General features: G+C 38.7%; 1 protein-coding gene across 17 annotated transcripts in view; it reads left to right on the top strand.

Annotated features, from left to right (window-relative positions):
* The window catches only part of CAMTA1 (calmodulin binding transcription activator 1), a 939,042-nt gene that overhangs the window by 338,545 nt on the left and 576,436 nt on the right, over positions 1–24,061 (top strand). For all 17 annotated transcript variants that reach the window (XM_075121021.1, XM_075121016.1, XM_075121014.1 and 14 more), the window contains exon 4: positions 1,292–1,427. In XM_075121021.1, the coding sequence (XP_074977122.1) occupies positions 1,292–1,427 (136 nt within the window). The remainder of the gene's footprint in view (positions 1–1,291; positions 1,428–24,061) is intronic.

A 24,061-nucleotide genomic window follows, 5' to 3' on the forward strand; every position in this document is an offset into this window, starting at 1 on the left:
AGCTGTTTTTCCAGCTGGTCTAAGTATTGCTTTTTTCACCTCTGGTGTGGCTTTGAAACCACAAGCCAATATTGTATGAAACAGACCACTTAATTTGGCTTGTTTAAAGAGTTTTCTTGGCTGGGAGCTATATTGAAATTCTCTGCTGGCACTGAAAATGTTTAGTAGCATTTGTTAGTTCTAAATAATTCTTTGCTTCTTCTGAAAATACAGGTGCCCAGACAGAAATATGTTTTTTAAAATTGAATTCTGTAAAAATTGGTGTGAAGTATATTGTGTAGATTTTTCCTCAAAGGTTTCTGTATGTTAATTTGTTTTGTTTATACAAGTTCAGGAGTTTTACTTTATCAAATGTCGCCAGCGAAAGCTTTTCGATGAAAGTTGTTTATTGCTGGTGCTGCTGCTAATGTTGTTGTATTTCTTTCTGTTCTTGGTATTCCAAAGCCAAATTACTGTGACTAATGTACCACTGTAAATTTTTGCAACCATCTACATTACTGATGTCTGCATGTGATGCATGGTGTCTTTTTAGTGATTTTTTTTTGTTACAGAAAAATGGCATTTCTGCTATATCAGTTTAGCATATGATGAAACATTTCAACGAAATATTGTAGTGTACCAAAAAGATAATAATGACTGTATATTGGACACATAGTTATGCTTAGCTATTGATATCCCAAAACTTCAATAGATGATTCCTAAGTGGAAAATGTGTTCAGGTAGTTTTGAAGTTAAGATGATGAACAAAAATGAAAGAGCTATTTTAGGTCTAACATTGATCTAAAGTATGTGCAATGAATACCATGTATTCTGGGATAAATGAATGCCTTTTCTATTTATTTTTTGCTAACATATTCATTCAACTGCTGTTAAACCTACTTATTACCTAATCCCGGTTGATGGATTAAAAGATGTGGTAGACATTCTTTTAAAAATAGACTGCGTACCATAAAATAACCAGCATCCTTTCTCTTTCACCTTTTTTCTTCTATTTTTAGAGCATAGCTCAGCCTACGGGTAATATATCATGGTCAGACAGTGGATAGTACTGACGGGATCTTTTTTTATAACTCTCATTGACACATTTAATTCATTAGGTACAAAATCCCAAGTAAATTTTTGCAGACCATAAAACATAGTTAATCTGGTGAGCAGCAATCAAAGGTGAAAAATTATGTTAAGTCAAATGTAGAATATTGCTTTTCTGTAGAGACTTTGTAGTCTAAATATCTTTCATCATAAATTTTTCTAGTGTGTTTCTTTATGTAATTCATCTGTTTCTTGTTTTCAGACCACAGAATGGTTCTATGATACTGTACAACAGGAAGAAGGTGAAATACAGGAAAGATGGATATTGCTGGAAAAAGAGGAAAGATGGGAAAACCACCAGAGAGGATCACATGAAACTGAAGGTCCAGGGAGTGGAGGTAGGAGAACAAAGGGTTGTCTTTCAGCAGAAGGAGCAGTGAAAGGGCAGTGCTTCCATTAATTCCTCTTGTTAATGTAAAGTTGTAAATATTATATTTGTATTTGCTGAATTCCTGTTTTCCCCCTAAAAATCAGTATTGTAGTAAAATCTAAATGTGGCTTCACTTCATCAGAATATTGCCCACTCTATAGTTAAGGAGTCAGAGTGTTGGTGAAGATATTGAAGTGTTGAAAAATGTTTTTTGCAAGGTGCATGCTTTTCTGCAGCAGTTAGTTACAAAGGCATGTAAACATCTCAAGCATGGGTTGCTAATCATTTGCAAGTCTTATCTCTCTTAAAAATGGGTAAGCATTCAGTGCCTTCACATGTATATGATTAATATGCACTTACTACTTGGTGACTGGTTTCAGAGTAGCAGCTGTGTTAGTCTGTATTCGCAAAAAGAAAAGGAGTACTTGTGGCACCTTAGAGACTAACCAATTTGTTTGAGCATAAGCTTTCGTGAGCTACAGCTCACTTCGTCGGATGCATTGGTGACTGTCATTCAGAATTTCAAGTAGCGCACTGTAACTTTCCCTGATTTTACACGAAGGACCTGATCTTCCTCCTATTGAAAACAGGAGTGGAATTTACATTGACTTCAGTAGGAGCAAGACTGGACCCTAATTCAAGGCATGTTTTGAAAGTGCCTCTTATTGCTCTGCTGTTCTTTTGCTGGGCTGTTCAAAATCCTGATGCTGATGTAGCTTAAAGTTCTCTCCTAGAATATGTATATTTGCACTACACAGTGACTCCTTGGAGCCGCCTCTTGAATCTTGCATCAGGAAAAGCTATTCAATTGCATTAATATTTTGAATGGGGAAGTGGAGAAAAGATACATTTATTTAAATCTCATTTTATTTTCTAATTTTGCCAAATGGGGAAATGCCCCTGGTTGCCCAAATAGTGAATCCTCTACAACAAATGATTTTCTTTGCATCATTAAATCCTCCAAAACACGAAAGACAGGTTTATTCTATACTTAAGACCAAAATGAGGAAAGGGCTTAACAAGCATCAAGGAAAACTCCATTCTATGAAAGTGACTAGAGAATTGTGCGTGTGTGTGTGGACATGCTCCTGCATGCCTACGTGTACATCCTTTTCCTAGAAAGATCATTCCTGATGGAGGCCTCATGAGTTTCATTAATATATTTAAATAACCATTATTGATGGGATTGTTGGTTTGTTTTCAGTTTATACCAACCATGTGCCTGTTCTAATAGACCCAATGCTGCTCTCAGCTGTGTGGCTATAACTCCTATTGTAGTTGATGGCGATGTATAATCAGTGTCTCTAGGCACATATAACAAATCTGTACTGATGCCCAAATGAAGTGCATTACAATAACCTCATCCAAAGGTGACAAAAGTCTAGAGTACTGTGGCAAGGAATGGTCACAATCTTTTTGTCAAGTGCAGATTAAAAGAACTTTTGACCACTACAGCGGTCTTGTCATCTAGAAGCAATAAAGTTTAGTAACAAAATGGGCAGCATATTACCTGCAACATTCCCTTTAATTGTTACATCAGTGAGCCCCACTTCAACATTTGCTTAACATCAAGTTTCTTAGTAATTCTGTTGATGTCATTGGGAGTATTCATGTGTGTAAAGTTAAGCACATGCTTAAATAATTTGCTGAATTGGGACCCTAACAAGCACCACCTCTGTTTTATTCAGTTTGAGCAACAAACAGTTTGCTACCATCCAAATCCCAATTTAGACCAGAATTTGGGAAAGTTTAAAAAAAAACAAACAAAAAACCCCATCTGTGTCTGATGAAACAGAAATACAGCTGAGTATCATCAACAACCTAGTGTACTATCCCCTCCTGTTTTACTCTAGCCTTGAGACGTACTCTAGGAATGATGTGCTAAAGGAAAATGTGAACCCAGATATTTTTTTCTGCATCTGGTATTGTGTTGCAGAATTTACTGTCTACTGAATTTACAAGACCACTTGAGTTCAATGGATTGCCCTACCATACTGAAGTTTCTGCTGGGCATTTTATCATTATTACATTTTGCAACACATATTATTGAGTTTATTATGTTTAAAATAGCATAAAATGGGTTTTGTTATATTACACCAGAGATGCAACTTTGCTCTATAATTTTAACATCTAATACCAATATTTTTTATTACGATGAGCAAAGAAAAGTTACTATACTACAAATTCTGTAAACTCTTTGCTCAGGTTTTTCACAATGAACATTAAAATGCAGACTATCAAAAACCGTCTCCAGGAATCCCATCTACATAACTGTGACCATTGATTAGGACACTCATGACTATAGATAGCAATTTGTCTTCAGCCATTTTTTAAAACAAACCCAGTGTGATGCAGTGATTATTTACGTTATGCAAAAAGTGCAACTGTTGCATAGTCATAGAGTTTAAGGTCAGAAGGGACCCTTAAATCATGTAGTCTGACCCTCTTTACATCATAGACCATTAAATGTCACCCCGGTAACCTGTTTTGAGCACAATAATTTGTTTGTCTAGAGAATAGCTTCCAGAAAGGCACCCGGTCTTAACTTGAAAAGATCAAGAGCTGAGGAATCAACAATTCCCTTGGTACTTTGTTCTAATGGTTAATGATCCTCACTGTTAAAAAGTATAACTTATTTTTAATTTGAATTTGTCTTGCTTCAGCTTCTGACCATTGGTTCTTGTTCTGCCTTTCTCTGATAGACTAAAGATCTCTTTAGTAGCCAGTATTTTCTATCCATGAAGGTACTTATAGATTGTAATCAAGTCACCTCTCAATCTTCTTTTTGATAAGCTAAACAGATTGAGCTCTTTATCTCTCACTTTGGATAAGGGCAGAGCCGAAGTCACTGCTATGGGTCTGGAGGGCTGATAAGTTTGGATGGACGAGCAGGGGAAAGTTTCATATTGGGTAAACAAAGCAATAGGCAAGCACGGTCTTGGTTCTCAAAGTCAAAATGGTGAAAGACTGGTAGAAATGTGCTTGGCATTAGGGCTCATAATTGGTGGAACGATATTACCATCCAAAGATATCCCTACAGTGATTTGGAATTCCCTAGACTGAGTGACTAGGAATCAGATTGAACATTTATGTATGTTGATATCATAGATTCCACAACTGTAGCTAGTTTCCAGACAAGGATGCCTAAAGTCTGGATAAGTGAAGACACATGGAACTATGTGAAAGAAAGGAAACCAGCCAAAACAAACTCTTCAAAAACATGTCAAGAGAAAGGAAGGAGCGATATATATACACACAAGAGGATAAAAAACTGTGTGTGAGGAGACAAAAAGAAATACACAGATAGGAATGCCAAAGAAGCTCAAGAGCCTGCTGAAAGAGGTGAGAATAAAACACTTAATCAGCTCAACAAAGTCCTGGCAAGTTTATGTCCGCTGAAGTATCTGTGAAGGATAACTGAGGAAAGACTTTAGCAACAGAAAAAGAGAGCCACAGATGGAGCACTTTCAAGAAGTACAGAAAAGACCAATACCATGCGAAACACTGGCTTTGACAAAGAAATGAAACACCCGCAGTTAGAGAACACAACTAGAAGTGGGCAAAATGTTTTCATAACATTTCACATCACAAACATAGAAGTGAAAGACTCAGTAAAAAAGTTAAAACTTGGGAAAGCTGCAGGTGAAGATCATGTCACTAGGGAAGTGCTGAAAGCTTGCAATGATGAGACCATCAATGAAATCACTGAACTCTTGAACAAATATGGGAGCAGGAAAAGCCTCCAGAACAAAGGAAAATAGCATTCTAGTCAAAATACCAAAGAAAGGTGACCTAAAGCAATTGCAAGAACTAGTGAGATGTTGCACTCTTTTCAGTGATAGGTTAAGTTTTCTGTAGTATCATCTTAAGCAGAATAAAGGATGTGATTGAGGCAGAGTTAAAGGAAGAACATGGTAAATTTCAATTGAGAAGGCCATATGTTGACCAGATTTTCACCCTACGAATAACAGAGGAGAACATTGAATGGCAAAAACAGCTTATCATTAACTTCATAGCTTTTAAGAAATCATTTGAAAGCCTCCATCATGATTGAGTGAGGAACATATTGAAGTGGCATGCAAACAAAAATAATTAATATAACCAAGGCTTTGTATCAAGGTGCAGCATTCACAGTTAAAGTAAATGCAGACTTGAGAGTACAGTTCAATGTAGACACTGGTGTCATACAAAAATGCATTTTTGCACTGCTACTGGTTGGTATTGGCATTGACTTCTTTATGAGAAGAAGTGTAGATGGATATAACAGTACACTAGATTTAGAGTTTGCTGCTGACATTGCTTTTTTAAGTGACTGCTCATGTGAAGACTGAAAGACTGCAGCACTGCAAAAAAAAAAGTTAGGAAAAAACAAATCTAGCGAGAGGCCCAGCAACTCCCTTCCCAAACATTACTTTAGAAGGCAAAGGAAGACAAGAAATTAGTTAATTTACATATGTTGACAGTAACATGCAAGCCAATGGGGATGTCCAGAAGGAAATAACGTCACAAATTAGCAAGGTGACAGCAGCACTTACCAGCTTAAAGAAGATTTGGTTATCAAAAATCGGCAACGTAAAGATCAATCACAGAATCTTCCGTTCAAATATTATTTCCATCTTAGCACATGGCTGTGAAAGCAGACAGTAAAGATACAGACAGACACCTAAAAGCCTTAGAAAGCAAATGCGCTAGAAAAATACTTGGCATTACATGGAATGAATTTATTTGGAAATAAGGCATTCCTTTTTAATGGCGAGAGTATTTAACCATTGGAACAACTTACCGAGTGTCATGGTGGATTCTCCATCACTGACCATTTTTAAATCAAGTTTGGATGTTTTCTAAAAGATTTGCTCTAGAAATTATCCTGGGGCAGTTCTCTGCCCTGTGCTATCCAGGAGATCAAACCAAATGATCACAATGTTCCCTTCTGGCCTTAGATTCTATGAATAACAAAGGCCAAGATCCATCAGATAGTTCAGTAACCCTTTATCTCTAAAGTTATCCAGAAAAGAAAATAGAAATATTTGGACGTGTGTTCAGAATGAAGCCTGAGCATCTGTCATGGCAATCATGTCATTGGGCAGCTGGAGGAATGTGCCAAAACATCTGACTGAAATAATCTCTTCATAGATCAGTACTCAGAGAAGGAAAACTTATGGAATTAAACAACATAAAGGGTATGCACAGTGTGGCCCAGAGATAGAACAGTCTTATTTGTGCCGTGAGTGACGTCTGATGCCATGAGAAGAATTCAGATTCAGAATCAAATTAATCTTTCAAGTTCCTAATGTTTCATATCCCTTCAGTAATGAAGAGCAACTTCACCCATAAGGGATGAAAATTCTTCTCCAAGGAGTCAGCACAATTGGAGCTGGATGTTGTTTAGGTCCCTACTTTGCACTAAAATGGAAGACTCTTTAGACCTACAAGCATTTAATCATGATTCACTTGGAGAATCCCAAATGTTAAAAAAAAAGTCATTGCAAATACCATGGCTCACATGATTAAATAGATTTCATCTAAGGCTTCCAGCAGATGCAGGATACTCTTTCTAAGTTTGACATACCAATAGTCTATTGTAATGCTTTATGTAGTTGTATATTGAACTCTATTAATCATTTCAAATAAGTCTGGTTCCGTATCAAACAGTGCTAGTTGTAGGAATTCATTTGCTAGCTGTTTTTGGCATATTTTATCTATAAATCAGAGTTTTATTTTTGTGGAAGGTATTTTGATGCAGTATGTTTCCTCTTCATGCTCAAGCAGGAACTCAACAGTCTTATTATCTATAGTCATAAATGATTATTTTTGAGGATGGATTTTTTTCTTCTCGGATCATTAGCTAGACCACCTTCACTTCCGAGGCTGTGACTCCTGGGTGGTTTCTAGGTAACTTAGCTGACAGTTGCCTTCTCCCCACACTTCCTCATGTGTGCCATGAAAAGGGATAGTTCATCTCCTGGCTACCTGCATTTTGACTGTTGATCTGTTCTCCAGACACCTAGCTTGCCAGTGTACACTTCTGGTTCCCTCACTCTCTGCCTGCAATCTGGACTCCAGTTCTGGCTCCCTTACCCCCTGGTGCCTACTTCCATGAAACAGTGCAAGGAACATGCGTTTTCCCACTCGTAGGGAAAGCTGGAGAGCAGTAGGCAGAGCAGGGAGACTGAAAATATAACATTTGGCACTGGTCTACAACAAAATGGTGGATTCCATAACAGAAATGATGGATTCCATGGTATTTTCTTTTTTAAACTAAATTCTGTGGCTCTGGAATCCACAAGGCCTTGATTGAGATGAACGGAGAAGTTGTGTGAAGCTGGCTAGTGTCTGTCAGCTGATATAACTACTTGGTATATACATCAGGTGTTCAGACGTTGTCTTAAGTGTATTGTTTACTTTGGAGTGGTGCCTGTTGGTGTGAGTATGAGCACGGGGCAGGAAATAGAATGCCCTGCAAATCATTCTGTAAGGCCCACATTCTGCTCTCCTCCCTCCCTCTGGGAAGTAGTTATCCTGAACTCTGACTGCTTTCTTGGGGCCAGATCATCCCCTTATGGCATTGGTGGTGGGGTGGGGAGAGAACACACATTCCCATGCATTATTCCATGGTGGAGAAGAAAGGAGGCAAAAGGCTGCAGGTCCTGCCCCTACCCTGGAGGATTAGGTGTGTCCCTTAGCTGAGTTCTTGTGGCAACAAGGATTCCCCCTGCTTGCTTCTGCTTCCTCCAGGGCCCTGAGGCTGCAGAGGGGCTTAGCAGGTTGCACACTGTTTCTTCGGGCAGCTCCTATGGGGAACACTATGCATCTGGTCTGCCTGGTCTCCTGCTCCAGTGCAAACCTTGCATCCTGTAGGGAGGGCTGTGCAGCATCTGGAGCCCAGTGGGAAGGGATGAAGTGCTGCAGGGGCATCTGAGTCCTCTGCCTTTGATACATGCCACTGGGCTGCATGTGTTTTGACGTACTATTCACCCTGACTACGCATGGCAGAGTCAGGTTATAAACTTTTCTTATATATGTTCCCTCCTGTGCTCCTTAATTCTGCTCAGTAAAGCAGCATCATATGGATTAGGCATGCTTAATTTTTAATAACCCTTAGCAATTTTTAAATATTCCTGTCAGGATACTTTTTCTCAAGATTAAATGGTCCAAATCTTGCCACTGTTTCTAAAGTATTTGCTCCTCTTTTGCTTATCATTTTTGTTGCCCTGCACTGACCTCTCTCCAATTTAATTGCCAACATTTTTTCTACTAGGATGATGAATCTAGACCTTGTACTACTGCAGATGTGACCTAATCAGTTCTTTAGTAAGGATCTAGAACAGGGTCCTTAACCATAGAAGATACCTATCTCGATACAGGCCTATTAGCCTTCGCCACTGCTCCTGCATGCTGGGCTGAACATTTAAATATTGGACCTATGCAGCTTCCAGCGTTATGACACATGGTGCTGTGGTTGTATTGCCCTGGGCTAATAAATGGAGGGACTGTCTTCTCTACTAGGTGTGTAGGGCTAAGTATCAATATTGCCATAATTTTGCCGTTAGATGGGCCTTAATTTTGTGAGTCTTTGAGGCTCCCACACCAGCCTGACTTTTAGCAAGCATTGTTCATATTTTCCCAGTGTAGTAGTCAAAAAACAACACAATGGCCACGCTAAGTAAGGGAGATGAAGATGATTACTAACCATTTGGATCCAACCCCTCTCCTTTGCTTTCTTTTGTGGCAGGGCCATAACTCTATACTACATCCTGTTGTTGGAAAAGCATCTTCATTCCAAAGGACTGTAAAATCATTTGCAAACCCTCATCTTGCAAGTGATGTGTTCTGTATCTTCTAGTGGCTATGGGAAGTGCCTCACCTCTGGGATAATCCCAGGCCCACGTCATCCACCCCAAGCACTGAAAACACCCTGAATCACTCCCTAACTAACCTCTTGTAGGATGATGTCTTGTTGCTGCCTGCTAGGTCATTTGGCTCGCAATCTTAAATCTCAGTAACAACCTTCAGTCTGAATTGTAGACGAAGTTTATTGTCATTTTCGTGACTTCTAAATGTTACTCACAGAAAATTAAATATTGTCTTAAAGTTTTTGATTAATTACTAGTTTAACTCACACCACCTTTTGTTGTGTCAGGCATGGAGTTGTGGTCTTCTGTTTCTGATCTCATTCTAATTGGAAGTGATGTTCTTTACTCGGACACTTAGATAACAGATTTTAAAAAGCTCCTTCTAAAGTTGGGATGATATTGTAGTTACCACATTAGGAATTAACAGGGCATGAAATAACTGTCTGCCTCGTGGCACTGCCAGATCATTTCAGCTCTGCTTGCAGCCAGAAGATAAATAGGTATCATACTTCTAGCTGATGGAAAAATACTTACAAAGAAGCCAGCCAAGAACATTGGTAGTATCCAAGTAAAGTTTTTAAAATGGCAGTTAATAGGCAAAAAGGAGAAACAAAATGGGCAATGAAATTACTGACCAGGCAAATTCTTAAAAAGGGTTTTATATTTAGTGCATTTTTATTATGAATTACTTCTTGAATGCCCTCAGCATGCTTTGTGCTGTGCTCATTTTAGCTTTTGGTTGGGAAAAAAAATCTTTTGAAATCAGTTTAGCTCAACTACTTATTTTCAAGGTGTTGATTAACACAGTAGAGGAGAATTTGGTGCATATAGAGAATACAGGTAAAGCAACTTCAGCAAAGCTAGAAAATATAATAAACTTGCTTAATTTCTTTTCTTATATGTCAGGGTGATGGTGAATAACTCTTCGAGATTCTTAATCAAAAAGTTGTCTAGGTTAGCATCATTGGTCACTGTTTCTTCCCATTACTTTCTTGGTTAAACCATCTTCTAGAAAATTTTGGGTAAACCAACAGTGAGAAGTTCACTTGGTCTTTCCCTAAATATCTCTTTTCAAGATCCAAATCCATAGTCCTCCTTTAATTTCTAATTAACTAGGATCCCTGGTGATATGTTGCTAATCAATTCACAGAATTAAAAAATTTAACTAATAAATAATAAGTGGTGTGTTGAAACAGTAATAGCATATTTCCCGACTGACACTGCTCTGAATTTACAGATGGTTAGTTCAGTTAATGTATTTGCCTTTCCTTGTGCATGAATCTATCTCACTGTCTATAAATTGCATATACACCTGAAAGCATAGTAGAATGTTGCTAAAATGAATGAGGTCATATGGTCATAGTAATTCAGGAAGAGGTCCCCTAATAATTGTGAGTTCTTCTGTCTTTTAATCTGCTAATGGGATCAAGGGCAAAGGGAGGAAAGAATGGGGGAAATGAGAGAAAGATGCTGGAAAGGCAGTGAGTACTACAGCATCCAAAAGAGAACAATTCCTGTATTTCTGAATCTCAGTGGAAATCCTGGTCCTAGGCAAATACTTCTCTTGGGCTTGATCTTTCGATGATGCACATCTCTTCGATAACTGGTGACGGAGCCATGCTGAAGTCCAGGACACAGTAATAACATTAAACAGTAGCAGAAGTTGAAAATCTACTTTGAGACCATTTGGTTGTATCATGCTATGAGGCTACTTTCCATTCTGGTACCTCTGATTAACAGGTTGATCTGGAAACTAGAAGGGATAACTTAGACACCCACCAAAGGGAGGAAGCTTCCTTTTGTTTTAAAATTGTGAACCCCAAAACAATGAAAGTAGAGTCAATGGAGAAACCGACAAGGAAAAAGAAATAGAAACCCTGGAATTGCCAGAGTTTTTCTTAGCTCACAAAGTTGCCTTAATTGGTCTAACTGAGCAGTGGGCTTTCTAATAGCCCACTGGGGACTTGGGGAAACCAACCAAATGCATTTTTATTTGTGACCTTAGCCAATTTGAACCCAGGTCTGCAAAGATTACTAGTCCGTATATTAACCTCATGTCCCCTCCTGATTCCAAATGTAATTGGGAATTAATACTTTCTCCTGTCCTTAAATCATTTGCGTCTGGGTACACATATAGGTATCTGAAATGGCATGGAAGTTATGGCTATGAAACAAAATGCTAACTCTGTGTAGCGAGAGTTGGCTAATATTTTTTTGCTCCCTTCATCTGAGCTCTCAAAACACTTTCCAGTAATTAATTAGCTGAACAATGTACTTGTGAAGTAGGTAAGGCGTATATAGTAACCATTTTACCCACTACTGAAACGCAGCCACCTCTGGGTTGATGGCAGCAGCTGTTTAACAGTTTACAACAACGCTACACAGCTGTTTAGAACAATAAAAGAACAACACTAAATTCAGTTGAAACTACTGGGGAGGGACAAGTATATAAGAAAGCAGAGAGTCATTACCCAAGTTGAAATTTTGCCAAGATAATGGTATTAACCCCCAAGTCTTACAAAAAGTTCAATGGAATTTTTTAATTGTCATAAATGTTCAGAAATTCAGTGTAACATGAAAGATATTCCAGCTTTGGAGTGCCCCGAAACACCAGGCTGACTGAGAGAGAAGGGTGCCACTACTGAATTGCCAAGGCCACTTTCAGCAGCACCTCACGCTTACTGGGGGTTTCCCATCAAAGTATCAACCAAGTTTGACCTTGCTAGTTTGAGAGTTGATGGGACCCTACATATATAGAGAGTGGACCATTATCCACCCTGGATGTGTTTCATATATTACAATATGTTAAATTTTGTGATTTCCTTTTTTTAAACTTAATTTGAGTTTTATTAAGTAAGAAACTCCCTTGTGGGGAGAGAGCTGCAGAATTCCAATTTTGTATGCAGAACTTGTATTTAATTATTATCATAACAGTCCCTTAACATTATTACAGATTAGCCCACAAGGACATGTATGGAAATTTTAGAGTATTTAATTTCTATATAAATTCTGAGACATCACTGTCAACATTCACAGAAGACGTCTTTAAGATTTGGATACAATTGTGCAGCACACACATTACAGAGGCTGTGTAACGTTGGTGATGATAGCATCATTTATTATTTCAGCTTGGAAGCTGGGAATACATGTTAAGAACAAAATACCTTTCTCTTAGTAAGTGACCAAATGGGCTTTTTCTGCAGTATGTAAAACAGTCCCTCACTCAATCTTAAACTATAGATTGTTTTTACATCTTTCAGTTCACTGCTATTGTCAGTACAATTTATTGCTAAATTATTCCTGAAAGGAGAAGCAACTTCTAAGATCACACATTCAAGCAACGCTAATCTCAAAAACTATTTCTAGGGTAGTCTGATCCAATTCACTTTAATTTACATGAGTTTTACTCACCATCAGAGGTGTGCTATGTAGTTTGCAAACTAATTAGGATCACATTGTTTAGTCAGGCTGCTTAATGCATTCCAGCAAAATAGAGTAGGACCAGCTTGGAAAAGAAAATAGAGTTGAAGGTGAAAGACTTCTGATACTAATATGCACACACAAATGTTCGTGCTCACACATGCACTGTGTTTCAAACAAAAACTATTCAAACTCTACCCCAAAGAAGTGACAGGTTTTGCATGAACTTATTCTGGGTGGTTGCTATTAGGGTTTTTTTTTAAACCTCCTTTTATTTTTCTACTTCTGTTGGCTTAACTTTCATCTGATTTTCCCTTGCGTATCCTCCCAATCTGACTCAGAGATGGGGTGGTTGCAGTCTGTCATGATTCATCGTGGGTGAAGTAGCTTTTCCCTAGTTATATCCTTGCAATTTGTTCTTGTGATTCTAATTTCTGTCACAGTGTAGTATTTTAGGACTGTAGTGAACTCATCACAGAGCTCCCTCCATCGCAGAGGGTGCCTGCTTCTCTGCCATGTCAGCTGCTCCTCTTGAAGAGATAAGTAGGACTGAAGAGTGGTTAGTGCATGCATTTGTTCGTGTTTGAGTTGGTCTGGGATGGATCAGGACATGCAGGAATGAAAGACGGACACAGGGATGGATTTTAAGGAGCAGGCTGCAACTTTAATTTAGCAACTGGGAGGCGTGCGAGTGCCCACCCCTTCTCGCATAGCAGGCACTCATCTGGGTCCGTTGCAGAGTTACAAGGTTCCCACCATTTAACTAGAAGTTTGGGGTCGGGCCTCTTCAGCCTGTCCCCAGAACCCAGCTCACTTCTGAACCCTCTCCCACTCCTTCCCCTCCACCCCATAAGGAGATTAAATGGTACCAAGGGAGCCCTTGGTCTTGGAAGACTTCAGGTCTCCCCTTCTCCTTTCAGGCACAATCCCAGACCTTTTAAAGCCACTGTCTGCATGGAGACCAGTGCAAGTTGCGGCAAACTGAACATTCCAATATTTACTATCCTGTAGCACTTACACTGCCGTTCTTTCTCCTTTAATATAACTGTGCCCACCTAATGCTGTGAGGAAGGAAAAACCTACCACATCTCTGCCAGTTTGACCCAATGGGGAAGAATTCTGTCCTGATCCCCGCCCCAACAAGACCATTGGTCAGACCCTCACCATCCTGGAAGCTCAATATACCTGAACTAGGGGGAGGCAGTGGGGCGGTTGTGGGGGCGCGGAGGGGAGAGGAGGGAGCCTGGCAGCCATAGAGGCCAGATTGCTCAGGAAAACCTAGAGAAGGTTTGAACTGAGGCCAGCCAATGAGAGGCAAAGAACACCTCCCACACACTGATGCGGGGAGGAGCAGGAGAAGGTTAGAATGTGACAGCAAACTGAGATTCCTTCGTGCACTATCCTGGCATTTTGATATCTCTGCCCAGTGGCCATGCCACAACTTTGCTGGGATGAGATGTCCTATCCATCACCTCTCTGTTGCATGGGAGTGGCCTGTCTGGTGTCCTTGCCGAAGAGATGCACCCCCTGTGAGCGGCACAGGAACTGCACTATCATTTGTGTCCGGGCTAGGGCTGAGAACCTTGTCACCCCTTAACAAATAATAAGCAATACAGACTAGCTAGAACAGAGCAAAATGGAAAGTGGATTAAAATAGCACATGTAACTTGGGAAAGAGAGAGTCTGTAGCAAGGGCATTTATTAACCATGAAGTATTTTGAAAGGCACGTGGACACACTGGATTTAATAAAATCCGCTGGGAATAGTTAACAGTAAAGAGGACACACATTATTTCTGCATGTTTAAGTATTTACATGACAGTAGAAGAAAACTAGTGCCTGTTACTTTAATCTTTGCTGCCATAATTTACACCCATCTTTAATGATAGATTTGATAGGTAGACATTTACTACAGATGTGTAGAAAATGTTGATTCTTCATGAATTGATTATTTGGAATTTATTTTATTAAATATTCTAGGTTGTGTATGATATACTGAACTTACGGTCATTACAGCATCTTAATGATTCATGTATCTATGGCAGTGCTAGGGAAATCAAAGAGCTAGTTTACAGTTTCTGAAGGAGAATATGGATTATTATTAAATCTGGAATGACTCTCCTGAGAATCAGTTCTGAAGGGAACATACATATCAATAATTCCTCTTCTACATTGGGACCGTAATGTATTCACATAAATTTACAGCGAATGGTTGTGCTTTCTGACAGTTTTTCCTAACACAATGTACACATGGAAGATCTTTTTTAAAAATCCTTCAGCAAATACGTAACATGCTTAATCCCTTCATGATGATAGCTTGTTTTACAGTTGATAACTTTTAACAATAAAAAGCTTCCTTACTATCTGGGAGTTTCAGAGCCTAAGACCCTGTAGAGACAGGGATAATTTTTTGTATGCGTATGATTTTTTTTAGTGGGAATCTTAAAAGTATTTACTTTGTTTTCTTGGATGGGACCTATGATGGCTATTAAATCCGCTAGGGGTCCTCTGAGTAAAAGCCCCAAGAGAAATGTATGCAAATTGTTACTAGGCTTTTAATTTGAGCATATTATTGTGGGAAAGGTTGGTGACAAAAATGTGTAAACTACGCTTTGATGGGTAGAACCTAAATTCTTCAGAATTTTTTTTGTCTTTTGGTGTGTTTTTTTAATGCACTTTGGCCAAAAGTGCATAACAGTAAACAGTGCTACATCATAAGAAAATCAACTTTTCCTGATGTCGCTCAACATCACTTTGGTAGTGTCGCTCAACATCACTTTAAGAAGAATGCTGGCAAGTATGCTATTGCATGTGGTTGAAAACTTAGCAAAGTCTCCTTCCCAAAGAGATGGATGCAACAACATACGGGGCTTGATTCAGATTCCACCTGGCTTTACGTTGTTTAACTCTGAAGACTTCAGTGGAGTTCTTCCTCCTTTGCACAAGAGTGAGTGAGATCAGAATCAGACTAAGTGAATCCCCTGTTATGTTTTTAAAAAAGGAAATGAAGAAATCCACAGGCTCCTTGTTTGTATGTTAACAGTACAATGTGTGGGGATTCGTTATTTGTTTGTTGATATTTGCGTGACATCTTAAATCCTTTGTTTTGTTTCCTGGTGGCGCAGACTGAAATGCACCTTGTTTCCAGTATATTGCTGTATAATGTTCAATGTGCTGACAAAATACACACTGGACAAAGGTAATTTAGCAATAATCTAAATTATTATTTAGTTTTCTTAGAAATATTCTGGATTGCCCTAACCAGAAATCAGGGTCTTCATATATAAAATCTACCCGGAGATTTTGTATAGAAGTTGGACATTTCTCACAAACTTGTATCTTTTGGAATATTGATATAGATCTTATGGCATCTACATGCCCCAGATGCACCAGGTTATCAGAGTTGTTGTTTTTGGTCATTGGAGTATGAGGAGAAAATAGATAGCAGGCAGCACTGAATGTCAACACATGAATGCATCAGTCTTTAGACATTTTTGGTCCAGAAGAGCAAGCTACAGTCTGGCCACAGCCAGTATTCACAGAATTTCTCTCCTTGGCATGAATCCGCAGGGACTGGTGTGCTAGGGTCTTTGTGGCATGATGCTTGTTTTGCATGGGTATGAAAAAAAAAAAAGAGAGGATTGTATCATTTCCATCATTCTGAAGCCTAGGATGGCTTTCTCAATTAGTTCTTCTGATTTAGCAAAGGACTTAAGCGCATGCTTAATTTTAAATATTTGTGTGATCTATCTCTGTTTAGCAAAGCCATTGTACACATTCTTAAATGCTATTGACTTAAATGGGATTTAAGTACATGCTTAACTTTAAGCAAGTGATTAAGTGTTTTTCTAGGATCATTTGTATGCTTCAAGTCAAGCCTCTGCTTAAGTGCTTTCCTGAACTGAACCCCATAATACTGAGTAATTCATACCTAACTGTTAGCTTTTCAGTGTAGATCACAGTAGTTGAGATGAACTTTTAAACTGTTTGCTAAAACAGATTAGTGACTGTTCATAGGAAATGTATGAAATAGTAAGACAACACAGTACAGCGTTTACATCACATATTATTCAGTCTCCTATAAAAAGGCAATATCCAGTTTATACTAATTAACTACTGGCTACCTGATAAAAGTTTGTTTTGTTTATGTATAGCAACTTAGTCTATAAAATTGTTACTTTGAGGCTTCCAGATGGAATCACTTGGTAAATGGAAGGAGCCTTAGAAGGAGGGAAATGAAAATGAATTCACGAAGAAATAAAGAATCTGTTTCTTATAGTTCCTTTTGCAAATAGTGCTTCCAATGACATATTGTGAATGGACTGAGTTATAACAAAAACAGAAATAAAAGAGAGCTCCAGGGTAGAAAAACCAAGTGTTACACTTACTTTAACTGATATAATGCAAAGCAATGTTTTTTACACTCAATTAGTTCACACATTGTGTTGGACACGAACCAGAATGTAGAACATTTTTTTTATTTTGTTTTTACATGATTAAGGGAGATGAGATGAAATAAATTCAGTACATTACCCTCTGTTCTTTCTTTTAGATGCTTTATTCTAGCTGTTGGTTTTGCACTATTTAGTGGGTTAAAGAATTTTTACTCTGGCTTAATCTCTTCCTGATATCGGAAAACTTTTGTAACTAAAACAGAGCAAAGGTTCTTTTTTCAAAGCAGTTTGTTTCACTGTATCAACAATGTATTCTGCCGCACAAAGGTTTATGAAACAAGATTAAGCAGGAATTTTTATATTGGGATGTTTTATTTCAAAATGTTTGTTTTGAATTTTAGTGAAGGATAAATAGTATGGTCGGCTAACAGCTGTTTGGAAACATTTAAGCCGCAAAAAGTGCGTGGCAGAGTATTTCAAGAAGCATAGTTAATTTATTGTGCTTAATGATCTTTCCTTGCATTTTTAATGTTAATCACTATCATGTTTGATTGCTAATATGACCATTTAATACATCCTGAGTATAGCCACAAATTAAAAAAAAAAGATACATTCCTTTGATAAAATTATTCTCATTGCAGAGAATAAAAAAGGACAAAACCAACCGAACAACAAACCAGGACCCTTTGCCGTTCCGGGTTGTGGGCCAGTAGTAACCTGTCTGGAAAGAATGTGGAGAAAAATGTTGTGTAACCACTTCAGGATTTTTATGATGACATTACAACAATCAGTGTTCGTATAGATCTGTGGGTGATTCTGAACCCCCGAGACCCACACACATTTTATACATACAGTCGGAACGTTGTCAATTGAAGTAACTTGTCGAGCAATATCCATTTTTTTACTTGTGGATTCCGTTGTGAATGAATTCCCAGACTTCAGCTTAAAAAAAAAAATCTTATTTAGAGAAACAGAAGATCAGTAAATGTAACAACTTTTCCCTTCTGTGTTTGGCGTTATTCTATAATGAAACTATTAATAAACAAAATAGTCAGAACCTGCTGGGTAAAAATTCCAATTACATGTTTTACTCCAAAAAGCACATCAAATAAATATTGCACTTTGTTATTTCTGGAAGATGCATCAGCTTTAGTTAATTTGCATAAATTATACAACTCATTATCTTTGTTTATAAAGCTTTAGCAAATTTTTGGCTCATGAATGCTAAGAAATCTGTTAAACTGAGTGCTATCTGCTTTACTACCTATTCACCTTTTTAATAATTTACACAAAATATATCTGTGACAGTCCAGAAAGTGGTGCCCTTTACTAGTGATAAATGGGATGCATTAAGTTTGACTTATGTTTCTTAATACTTTTAAGAGAGGGGGAAAAAAAAAAAGCTTATGCTTTTCTCTGTGCTTTCTTTTAATTTGTTGTATTTCCATGACACACATGCAAGTTATTTTTACAGACCTAATAAGTATGATGTGAACACATGCATGTTTATATCATTGAGTTACAAAGGTTTAATACTGTTCATGCACTAAAAATATGGTCTATGTAGCTACACTGAAGATTTAAGTATATAGGTTAAGATTGAAACGTATGGGTTAATAAACAGTACTGATCACTTTAAGATATCTACTCTTAGTAATTACCTGATTGATAATATTTCTGGTGGCTTATACTTCACTGAACAAGTGTTTTGGGATGTGTTTGGACTCTGTTTAGATTTGGAACTGTGGTCAAAAGACAGGAAAATTGGAATCCTATATAGTTGCTAAGACTTCCTTCTCAACTAATATTGTATATTTCTGCGTTGACGAGACCATTCAGGATATCATCCTTAATACCAGCAGGGCAGTAAACACATTTTGAATTATTTATAATAGACTGTGAAGATTAATTATGAATTGTAATAGTAAAGAAAGTTATTGTAATGTATCTGTGAAGCTGAAATTATTCTCATTAGAGGAGCAGAGACAATATTATAGTTTGAGTTTTGTGCGGAAATGCTTTTATTGCTAGGCCCTTGTGTGTCTGCAATCACAGTCTGAATGTGCTGATGTGTTGCTCAACTGACTTCAGTGGCTGAATTAACCTTTGTTGTAAGAACACATAAGAAGCCTTGTGGGAACAAACACATTTTTAACTGGCAGGTAGCTGTAAATCTGCTTGTTGTTTTTAATGAGTGCAGAATCACAAATTGAGGTTATAATGAATTCATATGTTCTAGGCTGGACCCTGGGGCACAAAGTCTCAGTCTTGGAGTAAATTTGGGGGTGCACAAGCATTCAAAACTTAATTCTCTTTGCTGATTTTCCACTAACCGGAATGCAAAAATCCCTCCCCAAACCCAGCAACAGTTAGCTGGTTTACAATTTAGGTATTCTGCCGCAGAATGGATTTGACTTTGACTTCCAGGGCTAATGTATGAGTGCTGACTCACTCTTTTATTACTACATGGTGGTTCTTATTGGACTGTGCTCTCATTAGGCATTGAAACTGCTTGAGAGAGAGAACCATTAGGCTATGAATGCAAATTAACACAAACAATTCCCGTGTAAAGGATTCTTAAATTGTGCACTACATCAACAGGCAAAGTTGTTCTCTTCTTCTCAGCCTCCCATGCCCCTTTGAAAAAGTCTGCTGTGAAAATGAAAGATGGTGCAGGGAAATGGTATCAGGATCTAGGTTAGATTTAGGATTTACGTTTGGGTTTCAGGTTCAGATTCTATCTCATCGGATTTTGACCCCTTAATGGCATTGAACTTCTTGTAGCTGATCTACCATCTTGGGCCAGAATTGGTGAGAATGGAGCCAAAGGGCCATTGAGCTTGGCTCATCATAAAGAGAAAAAGGAAAATGTGTTTCGCTGAAATGAAATGTGGGTTTTTTAAAGCAGCTATCTCTTTTGTTACTTTGATCTTTAATGTAAAACGAAGCAAAAAACGGGAAATTCAGAGCTAAAGCTGGAACTCTGTACTTACCGCTCCTGTTGCGTTCAGCTTAGGACCAGAAGAATGGCCGTACTCAAGCAGACCAATGGTGCATCTAGCCAAGTATCCTGTGGGCTTGAATGCTATTTTACAAATCCATGGTATGCCTGCACCGTGAACACTGCATGCAGTTCTGGTCACCCCATCTCAGAAAAGGTATATTAGAATTGGAAAAGGTACAGAGAAGGGCAACCAAAAATTATTAAGGGTATGAAACAGCTGCCATATGAAGAGAGATTAAAAAGACTTGGACTTTTCAGATTGGAAAAGCGGGGACTAAGGAGGGGAATATGATAAGAAGTCTGTGAAATCATGAATGGTGTGAAGAAAGTGAATAGGGAAGTGTTATTGCCCCTTCACATAACAGAAGAATCAGAGATCACCTAATGACAGTAATAGAGAGCAGGTTTAAAAGAAACGAAAGGAAGTACTTCTGCACACAATGAACGATCAACCTGTGGAACTCTTTGCCAGAGGATGTTGTGAAGGCCAAGACTATAACAGGATTCAAAAAAGAACTAGATAAGTTAATGGAGGATAGGTCCATCAATGGCTATTGATCAGGATGGGCAGGGATGCAAAACCATGCTCTGAAGTGTCCCTAGCCTCTGTTTGCCAGAAGCTGGCAGTGGACAACAGGGGGATGGATCACTGGATATTTGCCCTGTTCTGTTCATTCCTTCTGATGCATTTGGCACTGGCCGTTGATCTGTCTCAGTATGGACTTGCTTATGTTCTTATGTTAATAGAATTTGATCAGCTTTATCTTTATGGGGGAGAGGTATTATTTGCTCTTACAGTTTTCGGCTCCCCTGCACTTTGAAACATTTCCAGGAAGACTTACTTAAAAGTGCAAAGTGTGGAAGAGTTGTTTGACTTGTCAGGTGATATTGGGGTTTTGTCTTTTGGCTTCTACCCCCTCACAGCGTGATGTCCCAGGGTGATAGAGATTCAAAGTAGTTAGAATATATTGGGTCCTTAGAGCCAGAAATCTTGTTCTTAAGATTGACTGTGGGTCTCATATTAGGCTTCTGTTTTTCATTATACAGGGGTTTTCTGGCTAGCTTTACAAGTTATTTACTAGAAGGTTCAGCTTTAATATGTGCTATTTGTAGTTACATTGAGAAATAGGTATACCTAGCACTGCAGTTTACAAATGTGGCTTTTCTCTTGAATCAGAAAATGGCATGCCTTTGTCTGAACAACTCTCCAATGCTCCTGTCCTTTGGATCTCCCAAAGGACTCAACTTTCATTTTTAAAACAGGAAGGCTTTGTGAGGTAGCAAACATATTGTGTGTGTTTTCACTTTAATAAGATCGGCCGTAGGGGTAATAAAGTGACTATATCCAGATGGCTTAGGTCTTGTATTCTTCAGATCTGTAAGGCCAGGGGGCTTGCAGCTCCTGAAGCTGTCACAAGACATCCTACCAGGGCTAGGACAGCTTTCTGGCAGAATATAAAGCAGCTTTGTACGGGAAATGTGTGAAGCAGCTGTTTGGAGCAGTTTTGTGCATTTACAAAACAACATACATAAAATGTTCAGGTTTCAGCAAAGTTTTTTTTGGCTACAAGCTAGCTGCAGGCCATGGTTTTCTCCTCCTGTTTCTAGTGCTGCTGTTCAAGTCCACATCATACTGGATTGGGAGCTAATGCAAGCTGCATCCTTTAATACAGGCATAGCAAGGGCTTTTAGAACAATTCTTTGGTTTACAAGGCCTCCAGAATGAAATGAATGCAAAACAGAAACATCCAGTGTAAATCCTTTATCAAGTGGCTGTGGGCGAGTGGGGGTAGCATAATAGGGCCTAGAAAAGAAATGGCTTAATGTGATTTTATTGCAGTGGCCTGAGAGAGAATTTGCACAGGTGGGAAGTAAGTATGGGAAGAGGGTGTTTTCATACCATCATGGAAGTTGAAGATGGAGGAAGTCGGTCAGGGTGTCTAGTCCCATCTCCCCGGCCCAAGTGCATGGGTTCTCCCTGAAGTATGTTGTGCAATGTTTTGTTAAGTCTAGTTTTAAATGTCCCAACTGACTGAGCTACCACTACTTCTGTTGGGAGGTAATTCCACAGTCTAATGGATCTCACCGTCAGGAAACCAGTCCTGCTGCTCAGCCTAATTTGTTTCTTAATTTCATCCTGTTGCTTGGCATCCTCTCCAATAATCATTTGAAGTAGTAATTCCTGTAAGTTGATGTACAGGAGAAGCTTTTTAAGGCCTGATACGTCAGAAAATGTTCAGTAATCTTTTCTAGTGAAACTATGATATCTGTTTCAGAGGAACAGCCGTGTTAGTCTGTATTCGCAAAAAGAAAAGGAGTACTTGTGGCACCTTGGAGACTCACAAATTCATTTGAGCATGAGCTTTCGTGAGCTACAGCTCACTTCATCGGATGCATCCGAATGCATCGAACGCTGTAGCCCACGAAAGCTCATGCTCAAATAAATTGGTTAGTCTCTAAGGTGCCACGAGTCCTCCTGTTCTTTTTATGATATCTGTGCTGTTGCCAGGTTCACACAGGGGGATGTGTTGCACAAGTGTTCATTGTGCTAGTTGTTTGTCTTCAGGATGTTTGAACTTGTGTGGCCAATAACTACAAAGTGTTGTCAATTTCTGGAAAGGGGAATAGATATAACTGGCTTATCTCGCTTTCATTAGTTACACATGCCCCTCCAGAAACACACACAGCTATGTGCGCATGCCTGGAAGATTTCTTGGGGGGGCGGGGAGGGGTCACGTTCTAAGAACAAGGATATTAGCATCACATTTCTTCATTAATATTACCTGAAATTCTGAGAGGGCACAAGGAAGCTCAGAGGTTTCTGAAGGGACAAATGGCGTATGCAGTGCTCACTAACTCGTGACTGGCCTTCCTGAATAGAGATGGCTGCTATGTAGGCAAGTGCACTAGGTTTCTTTCCTAGTTTCACTTAATCTTGGGAAAAAATATTGCTTGCACATTTAAACTGCAGTGAAAATGGTAACACTGTAAGTTACTTTAATGCTGGGACTGCTGGTCTTGCATTGCAGTTGCTGGATTGCTTTACTCCAGGGACACCCCACGGAAATCCAAGCAATGTTAGGAAGCATGCAGCAGTACAATAGGTGTTTTCGTCTTCCTGGACATATCTGGGATATTTAACAGGTATCAAAGTGCTATGGTTCACGCCCTGGTAACTCTCTTAAATATGGCTTTATGCACTCCTGAAAAAAACAGTCATATCAAACAAATGAGAGAGAGGAAAACAAAGCACGAACAGATGTGTTTTATTTAGGATTCTTCTGCAAATGTATTTCTGTCTGGTATTGTGCGTGGAAATGGGATTTTTTTCTATGGATAGACAGAGGGTCACATTATCAAGTTTAACTGCTAAAGCAGAATGTCAGTAACACATAAAATTACTAACCGGCTCCTATTAGTGCAGATCATCTTCAAACTTTAACACCCCAACCTAGGTTCTTCTGTAGCAGTGTGAGGAATGTAAATGACTGAGTTTTGCGTTTTACTTTCATACGTGTTTTATGATAGCAAAGGGCATCCAGAGAAAAACAGTTGTCTGTGAGATTTACTGGGTAGACTTTTAATAAAAAAACCATAATCTCACGTAGTTTAAGCACTCTTGCAGGTTCAGAGGCAAAATTAATCTTCTGTGTGAAAATAAGGACACTTGCATGTGTTCCAGTAACACACTGGACCAAATTCAGCCCTAATGTAACTGCATTGAAGTCAGAGGAGTTACACCAAGGATGTCTCAAACCTAATATAAAGTACTTTCTCCTTGTTGGTCTCCTGGACTCATTCTTAGAGCCCTAGTTACCCGGCTATAATATTTCCACTTCCCACTCTCCCTTAAAACTGGTACATCATTGCAATATTTGCACCTTTTTATTCGTTTTATAGGCAGCCATAAAAGTGGATGGTGCTGTCCAATA

Source organism: Caretta caretta, chromosome 18 (genome assembly GCF_965140235.1).
Source record: "Caretta caretta isolate rCarCar2 chromosome 18, rCarCar1.hap1, whole genome shotgun sequence".
NCBI classification, from domain to species: Eukaryota; Metazoa; Chordata; order Testudines; family Cheloniidae; genus Caretta; species Caretta caretta.